The sequence below is a fragment of the Galendromus occidentalis genome, unplaced genomic scaffold (genome assembly GCF_000255335.2).
Source record: "Galendromus occidentalis unplaced genomic scaffold, Mocc_1.1 scf7180000077526, whole genome shotgun sequence".
Taxonomy (NCBI): domain Eukaryota; kingdom Metazoa; phylum Arthropoda; class Arachnida; order Mesostigmata; family Phytoseiidae; genus Galendromus; species Galendromus occidentalis.
Genome location: NW_003805514.1, coordinates 945,272 through 954,104, shown reverse-complemented (window position 1 = coordinate 954,104; position 8,833 = coordinate 945,272). Strand labels below are relative to the sequence as shown.

The 8,833-nt window shown below is 53.3% G+C and overlaps 1 protein-coding gene across 1 annotated transcript; it reads left to right on the top strand.

Moving 5' to 3' along the window:
• Positions 1-3,086: 3,086 nt before the first annotated feature.
• On the top strand, positions 3,087-6,596 carry LOC108864864 (uncharacterized). Its single transcript, XM_018641220.1, has 7 exons — positions 3,087-3,267; positions 3,556-3,773; positions 3,892-4,009; positions 4,141-4,385; positions 5,272-5,550; positions 5,869-6,027; positions 6,510-6,596. Exons 1-7 carry the CDS (start codon positions 3,087-3,089, stop codon positions 6,594-6,596), a joined length of 1,287 nt encoding a protein of 428 aa, XP_018496736.1.
• The last annotated feature ends 2,237 nt before the right edge of the window (positions 6,597-8,833 follow it).

The window sequence follows — 8,833 nt, the reverse complement described above, 5'->3', positions numbered from 1 at the left end:
GCGGTATCAGAACCGGGAGTCGCGAAACGACCCTCGCAACACATACTGAGTTTCTTCGCCGACCTTCTCGAGTTTGATTTCAAGGTAAATTACCTGAATCCAGAGGGGTGTGAAATTTTGATTGTCTCGTTCGGATCTCCTATTCTCGACAGATCGGATAGGACTGACTGAGTGAGTCTTATAGCAAGAATGAACCCAATACTGCCTCCGGAATCCGAGGGACGCCCCGAGGTTCCAGAGCGCGACCAAGATCCTAATCGACAGCTCAATCTAAAATCGACTCCGACGTTCCGTCGCTACTCCACTCCATGGACATTTTCGTCAGGGGCCTTGTCGCGTCTTCGTTGACTCCGGAGTCAATTCAGACAATGACGAGATTCTCCGGGAGTCCCGTTCTTGCGAGACTTTCTGTCGAGGTCCAAGGCTGACGAGAAGAAGCATAAACAAAGCAATTTCCTGTGCGAGAAACGAGTGTACATTCTCGGCGATGGTTGAGGAGAGCTAATATCGAAGGCTCTCTCCGAATGCAAACATACGATCCTGTCTGTTAATGAAAGCGCACGTGCTTCCCTTTCCTCCATCGCGAAGGACTCGGATCCTCCTCGTTTGCCTTCAGAAGAAGAAGCTGAAACCGAGGTGTCTCGAGTGACCTTTGACTCTGGCTTGTGACATCAAGAAGTTTGTCTAGTTCCGGGAAGAAGTTACGTTTGTTGAGCGGTGGAAACGCTGGATCAAGCGATCTCTCTCCTCTGGCAGGTATTCTCATGCGGACAAGATAAATGCACGAAGACGTCACACGAAATTGAGCCTGTCGACCCGATCCCTGAAATGTTTAGCGAGGACAAAGCAGTCACTTTGTTGTCGAGTATTTCGAACGTGAGGGAGGAATCAAGATACCCGTTCACAATGACGGCTCGAACTCCGTGAGCGAGTGCTGTGCGCAGGTCCCTCAGTGTCCGGGAGGGGAGGAACAAGAATGAAACTCGGCGGTAGTTTCTCGTGGCTGTGGATTTCCGCTCGATTTGCCCGACGAGTCACAGCAAATAGAGGGAGAAAAAGAGAATTCCGCTAAAAATTAAATTAGATCAGCTCTGAAGTACGTGTGTCGTTGCGATGTGAAGACAATTGAAATGTCGAGCGACGATTGGCGTGGACCTGTTGAAAAAGAGAAGGATAATCAGAGTCGAAACAGGACTGGAGTCTCTGTGACGGAGGGGTTTCCGGGGAAAGAGTTTACGACAACAGTCACCAAATGACACAACTGCGACGTTTCGTTTTCGCCTCGGTCCCGTTGATAACCGTAGGGGTGGCGTCGGGAGCGCTGATGCTAGCAGCGGAGGCTCGGACAAGCTTCCTTCTTCGCCCCTTCGAATCCTCCTCTCCATTCTTTCCTCCCGCTGCTAGAGAATGAGGAGCTCTTTTCGCCGTTTTTCTGTGCCGTCGAAATCTCTCCTCTCCCCCTCGACGCGGTGGCCTCACTGTTACCCGACGGCCCGTCGACCGACAACCGGCGGAGGCAACAACATCAAATCGGAGAATCTCCCAACGCTGCCACGGTGGACTCCATTATCGCAAGCGCAGGCTTGCTGAACCGTTGAAGCACAGTTTTGTGTTCCTTTCACTCGTCGAACTCACGCGCTGTTCAGATCTCTCGGAGCAGCCGAATTCTCTCCTTGCCGTCTCCCATGATTGAGTCCGCAAACTCTGGCACAGAGCGAAGCAGTCCACATACAATAAAGTTGAGTTCGGCTCATTCGCTCGCTGCACGGAAACCGCGACAGTGATTGACCTCAACTACTTTGGTAAACATTTCCGTGAGCCCATCCTCCCGTTTTGGGTGGGAGAGGGAGGAGCTTGCTCCCCGCAACTCGGGCTCAGGCTAATGCCGAGAATTTCATGCTCATCGCCTCGACCCTATTTTTCTCTGTGAGATTCCATCGTAGTCATCAATGTTTTGAGGACTCTCACCGGACTCTGTAGATGTCCGCCTCGGCGGAACCGGAGCATACCAGCTGAACGGAGGCGTTGCACGCCTGGGCCGGCATCAAGTGACGGAGACGGTAGTCAGCCCGATACCTCGCGACACCATGTTACAGCAGAATGTCCTCGCTTCGATCGACGTATCTGAGCGAGCATTTTTCCAGCGCTGCTAGATGCCGATCAAGGAGGACGCGAGAACGACACTATCGCTGGAACCTGGGGGAAGCTGGAACATTGCTCCCATCGTCTGGTCATTCCCGAGAAGAGACACGCGGCTGCTCCACGGAAATGGGTTAATCAATGCTTGTTATCGCGCTCTCATCTCCCGCTCTGGAGCCGATCGGCTCGGACTACTCAAGCGACGAGCCGGCTGATATTTAGGGCTACGATAAAGAATTCACATCCCTCGAACACTCAGTCAGCGATATTCTGAATTGGCCGTCCTCGACCGGGTCGCCGCGGAATTCCCTTGTGGGTACCCCGGAAATTCCCTCGGTCTCCGCCCCGGAAATTCGAATGGAATACCTGGGAACTTGGCACTCTGCAGCTGAGTGCGGCGAACGAATCTGACTGAGAGACCGGAGGGCGCCGCCCGCAAAACGGAGATCCGCCGGGGAGCGCTATCCCAGACGGTCATGGCGGACCGGATGGAGACTAACAGACATATCTCTCTAGGTGGGATGACGCCGTCGATAATAATAGTCTTCCGGAGCGTCCCGAGGACGCTCCCGGACAGCGGAGAGTCATTCGATTTCACCTTTCTGTTGAGCTTGGCCTCGAGCGAGGATTCTTTTGATAAAGGATTGGAGAGTGAACCTCTGGCGGGACGCAACCTCTGGTGACCATCCCCCGTCTGATTTAACCATCTCACGCAGTCGATGCGCACCCGTCCCATTAATGAAGCTTGTTCCGCGCCAGCGTTCCGTATATGTAGCACATCGGAGGCCCTGAGGCGGGTGCGCGACGGCAAGCTGAGCGACGTCAGCCTGACGGTCATACGGACTCCACGAAATTCTGCTCGCAAGCGCAGGATGCTTAAGCCAATTCCGGGTTGTCACGGTAGGCGGCAACAATCTCACTTGAAGGAATGTTTTCCTCTAGTGAGCATGCCGTCCTCGAGAATGAGCGTCGGCATGGAAGGACGACGTGCCTCTGCGATGGACGCTCAGGGAACCTCCGAGATCCGGATCGAGGCCAAGTGGCAGAAGAAAAAATGTGGTCTGCTGTATAAGCAGTTCCTCCCGTTGGCCTACTGCTTCCGCTCGACGGGTTGTCTTTTCATAGAAGGTGAGTAGCCGGCGAACGGATAGAGGAGTCTTCCCCACCCTACATGACCGCAAGGGGATGACGAAGTCGACGATGAGAGGCCAGAGTCAGAAGAGACTAGAGACAGGGGGCACAGGACGAGAGGGGCGACGGCGAAGGGAGTCCATCTTCTGCTCCCAGACTGGCAGACGCTTTATTTTGCAAGTTCCCGGCCGATAGCGTTCCGCGTCCCGCCGTCTGCCTGGAAATCGATGAATCTCAGACCCTCCCCTCTTTGAGGCCGGAGAAACTTCTCGCTGCGAATTTCAGGATTCCACCGGAAGAATGACTCACACGACCTCCGAGTGCGCAGCGATGGCTGGTACATTTTGTACGCGATGTGTGTTCACCTTATCGTGTGGGGCGTTCATCTCGTGACTCGCTGGAGGAACCTTCAGACATCGTTGAACGAATATTCGGACCGCGGGGTCAGAGTTCCGATCTCCTTCTACACAGCGGTGGCCATCAATCTGGTGGTCCTTCTTCAGGTCAGCCAGCTTCGCAGATCGTTCTGGAAGGATTCCAGAGCTCGAAACTTTGAGAAATCCAGAGCGAGGATCGTTCTGAGTCGAGAAGGTACCCGCGGCATAAGTGGAAGCTTTTCAGGTCGTCATCAATACCGGCACTATATTCGCCAGAGGATCGACGATACGGAAGGTGATGGTTCGCGGTGAGGTCTACGATCGGAATCTCAATGTGACGCGTAGAGACTGTCCGGATAAAGGTGAGGCAATTCGGGATTGAAAATCATTCTAGTCCTTCTAGAACCCCATGATTGGATCGAGCGCCGAGCTCCTGGTCCCTACATGAGCTCAGCGAACCATTGCCACCAACAACGTTTCACCCTGTCAACAGGTCGGCACTGGATTCAGTTTACGCTGTCGTACGGCTTCGCCATACCTTTGAACGCCATATTTTGTTACGTATCATCAATCAGGCCGTATAGGAGCTCCGACCAAGCTCTGTGGCTATTTCTCAACGTAATCGACATCCTCAGTTTGATGATCTTCTGCATGTGGGCAAATGCCAGTCGTCTGATGCTGAAGGCATTGTCACATATATTTTGGATGTATCTACGCCGTATCAACACCAGTGTACAGGTGAGCTTGGAACAGGTTATCATCGGTGTTACGATGGGACTCGGTCGGCGGAAGAAAGCCTCGGCAGCATCGACGCCGACGTGAACCATGGTAGGAAGCGATTAGGAGTGGACGTCCGTCGCCGCTGCGATCCCGGAAGACTCAAACTCACGGAGTGTTCTATCAGCGTTCCTAAATGAATGGACTCGAGCAATAAATCAACTCGAAAGCATTTGCGTCCACGTTCAGTGAGAGTCGTTCGTCGAGCGAAATCTCGAAGAAGCGATGTTCGCGTGAGTTGACAGGTAAACATGTTGAGAGAGGAAGGACGGCTCTACACCGTTTGAATAGCTGTTTGAATTGTGGCGCTTCGAGGCCGGCTCTCCGTCGATCCTCCTGGAGCCTTGCCAGCAGCAGCAGCAGCCGTGGACTGGGCGACGCGTAGATGTCGGTATGCCTCAGGGGTCCGAGCATCGAGGAAAACGTGGCACACAATAGGCCTTCGACCAGCCGAGATGGCCATCTCCGCGAAGCGAAGGGGACCGAATCCACCGAGGTACTTCTCGAATATACATATGTATGCTCGCATCAATGCGGTTACGTGATTCCGTGGAAACTTTGGTGGTTAGGCTCGGAGGCCCGATATTCGCATCGAAGAAGCGAATAACCCCGGCTTTTGTCGAAACGAAGTCTAGGGCCTTCTCCCGATTTTCTTCCCCGCCGGCGCTCCTGATATACATCATTATTCATGCGTTTCGCACGTCGGAGGCTAAGTCTGGCGATCGCTAGCTGAACGCGCGGCTGGCTGGCTGGCCGGCGAGTTCGAGCTCGGCGGGGGGTATTGATAGTGTGCTCGGTGTTTCATCATCCACGCTCTGAAGATTATTAATTTCTCTGCTGTTTCCAGACGGTTCTCCGAGGTGAGCGGGACGGCGCCAAGGAGCTGGAGGAAAATCGACTCTTCCTCTGCGAATTCTACGGTATACTCAGTCAGACGAACGATCTCCTCAAATACTCTGTCCTCGTGTTTTACCCTTGTACAATGCTGGTGCTGACCGTGTTGATCTACTCTTGCATCGAGTCGATCCATGAGACGTGGCAGATCTGGTATGCGCTTTCTTATGGCCTGTACAGCGTGATCGACGTCTGTCACAGCTCTTATGTCGTCCACGTCATGCAGTGCGAGGTAGGAGCTTCTCGCGTGCTACAAAGGTGCTCCTGCCAAGGGTTCCCCATGCAAGATTAAGATCAGGGTGTCAGGCTTTTTCCGTCAGAGGCGAGCAGTCAGGGCTGGAGAATTCTCGCGACCGTTACGAATGCAGTGGGGTCGTATGGGGGGCTTATGTTGATGAATAGATTAAGCGAGGGAGCGCTTGTTTCCTTCATGAACGGCCGTCTCGCTCGGCCTTCGAGTTTCCGAAAGAACATCTGGAATGTAACAGGACGCCGACAAGAGAATGCTAGCGCGTAGTCGGTGAACGTTACGCTCGTCCTCACGTTACAGGCCGTCGAGATTCGCAGCAACGTCAATAGAGCAGTCTACTCCGGAAGGAGTCCGGAGTTTGTCGCCCAGGCACAACTCTTGCTACAGGCATTGGATGTGCCCGCTATCACTTTTACGGGCTGCGGCTTCTTCAGAATCCGCATGTCTCTCGTAGTTACCGTGAGTATTGTAGTGGAGCTCATAAGAAGTTAAAAAAGTCTTTTACGACCGCGCCCATTCCGGCGCCGGCGTTCAGACTCGAGTAGTTTGCAGACCTACTCATACGCCGCGCCGGCATTACAGTCGCGGAGTTTTCATGACTCTTCTGGTGTAATTTATCCCGAAGGATTTCCCAAAAACGCCGAGAGACCTCTAACTCTCGATTCGCCTCTGAGGCTCGGCATATTTTACTCGCATGGTTTTGGTAAGGCGGAGGCAAGCGACGGACTTTATCCTGACCAATCGATGATTTTTGTTGATTGAAGCGCCATCGAAAGCAATCTTGTGCGCAGCTGAGCCGCCATGCCGCAACGGAAGGGCGTAATTCCTGGGTTGCCTATCGTTCTGGAAGGGAGATACGAGCTTTGAAAGTCCACCATCCGAGAGATACCCTCCTTCGGCGTATCGGCGTATATTTCAATGGGTATTCTATGATTCCCCAGGTATTGGGCAGTGTGCTCACGTACGCGGTAATACTCATTCAAACAAGCCAAGGATTCCAGTGCGGGGCGCAAGTCTCCGTTCCGTGAGGCGCTCCCCGAACTCCGCGAGGTTACTGCGAACGCTGGATTTGCATTCCTCTACGTGCAGTCCTGCCGGCGCTAATCTCAGCTTTCCCCCGCATATGTAATATGTACATATATCCTCTCACGCGGCCTACTCCGTGCCTTGCAGTCGCTTCGAATGTGGCTGAACCGTTTGGACGATATCGCCGAGCATCGGATATATATGTATGTAGGAACTGTTCGAGAGGAGAGGAAGGTGACTCTCACGCGATCACTGCGGAGCTACTCACAAGCATCATCCTTTCACAGTCGAAGGAACTCCGCCGCGGTGGCCAAAGTTGCGAGGGAAGCCCGCGAAACAAAGGACGAACGGCACTTCGGCGCCGACCGACGTCAATAGCAGTCCGCTACGATCTTTCAACCCCTCCCGACGCACAGCCTGCTTCTCAAAGCGGCACACAGACATATCGCAGCGCGAAAAACAGATCGGCGATTAGATCCATATCTACCATCATCAGCATGAAATATCTCTAACTCTGGTTTTGCCGAGGCTGCTATGCCGACACATGGGTTTACGTCGAGAGATCCCGGATTGGGGTGGACGCAAACGAAGAGCAAGTTGAAGGTAAAGGGCTCGCTCTGTTCTTTCTACGCTGTCGGTCCCACGAGCCTCGAGCTCGACACGGTGTTCTGGCGTGCTTACTTCAGTAATCCGGCGCACGGCTTGAATCCGATGCAGAAGAAAAAGGGCATGATTCGCTCGTGTAGCATTTCGGCATTTGCGGAGCTCCGCATGCTATTTCCAGCGTCACCGTCCCGGAGTTTATTTCGATTTCGCTCGACTGGTTGTTCTCATTGGCAACAGATTCCTCCGAGAGTCGAACTACTTTGCGAAGACTCACATTAAAAACTTTTTACGTCCAGCGGTAATGTACGAGAATAACCGCCAGCAACAGCAGAGGTTTCTCTTCAGACCTGTTTCGTTCCACAAGCTTTTCCGTTTTCTACCGCGGTGTCATCTCCGCAGCAGTGTCGTCGGTGACTTGAATCCGAAGGGGGCATCGTTATTGAGTTTGTATACTTCACGACTTTAGTTCCCTTGTCTAACACTCTCGAAATGGAATATCGAGAGTTGGACATCCGTAGACAGCAAGTAGAGTCAGGGGGCAGGCCTGTCCAGCGCCCTTACACATGCGGGACACAAACAAATACCTCCGTAATATGCAGAACCAGTCGGAGCAGCAAAGCCAGCGTAGGGAGGAGCTCCGGGACGTACCTACATCAATTACTGACCGCGTTACCATAATAACCACCGCAGAAGACATGCTGTAGCAACTTGACAAGAGCATGACAAAACGAGCACGCTCAATAAAAGAAGCGTCCTCTACAATACAATACAGTCATTTTCTAGCGGGCCCTCATCTGTTTAGACACGAGACCGAGTACGCATATTTGCCGAGTACTTCAAGGACTTTACCGAAGTCACAAGGATCGCGATGATGACGATGATGACCAGGACAACATTCCGAAGAGCGTGCCGTAATGAAATAGTACGCAACGTTCGGGAGAGTTCCTCGACGGGTCGGACCCTTGCGTTCGAGCCCCAATCCTCCGTAATACTCTGTGCGGGTCACTCGAGAAACGCGACTACGTCCCTAGAAACTTCTCACTCGTTCTACGTGACCTGAAAATGTCATGCTATAATTATGTTGATGTAAATTCCGTGCCCGGAACACGCGTCAGAACGGTGACAAAAGAGTTCTAATTTCGGAAGCGCTTGAAATTAACGCCGCCCCGCGGTCGAAGTCCCAGTCGCGACGTCAAGTTCCCTAGTTGCTAGCAGATGTGATTGTTGCTGGCGGCGCCGGCGGTGAGTCACCCGTTATGGTAGTTCGTTTTCTGGTGAGGCATAGTTCCACCGACTAATGAACCTAATGTCACGCCGACTGCTTCTGCGGCACGGACGGAGGAAGCGTTCGCTTGCTTGCATCCATTTTAGCCGAGTGAAGGGGAGTGCCGGGAGAAGTTCGCACCCCATCATGCGAGCAGACTCGAGCGAGTTTCTTTTGTCGGCTGGTCGGACGGACGGGCGGGCAGGCGGACGGACGGTCGAACGGTCGAACGACGCGGTGTTTCACCGACTGGTATGTATGCTGACGACCGCCGTCACCGAAAGGAGAGCTGCGTCTTCCTCGACTCCGTCGACGACGAGATCGTGCTCGACCGTGGTGTCGCAAGAGCGAACGCAACACGCGGATGAG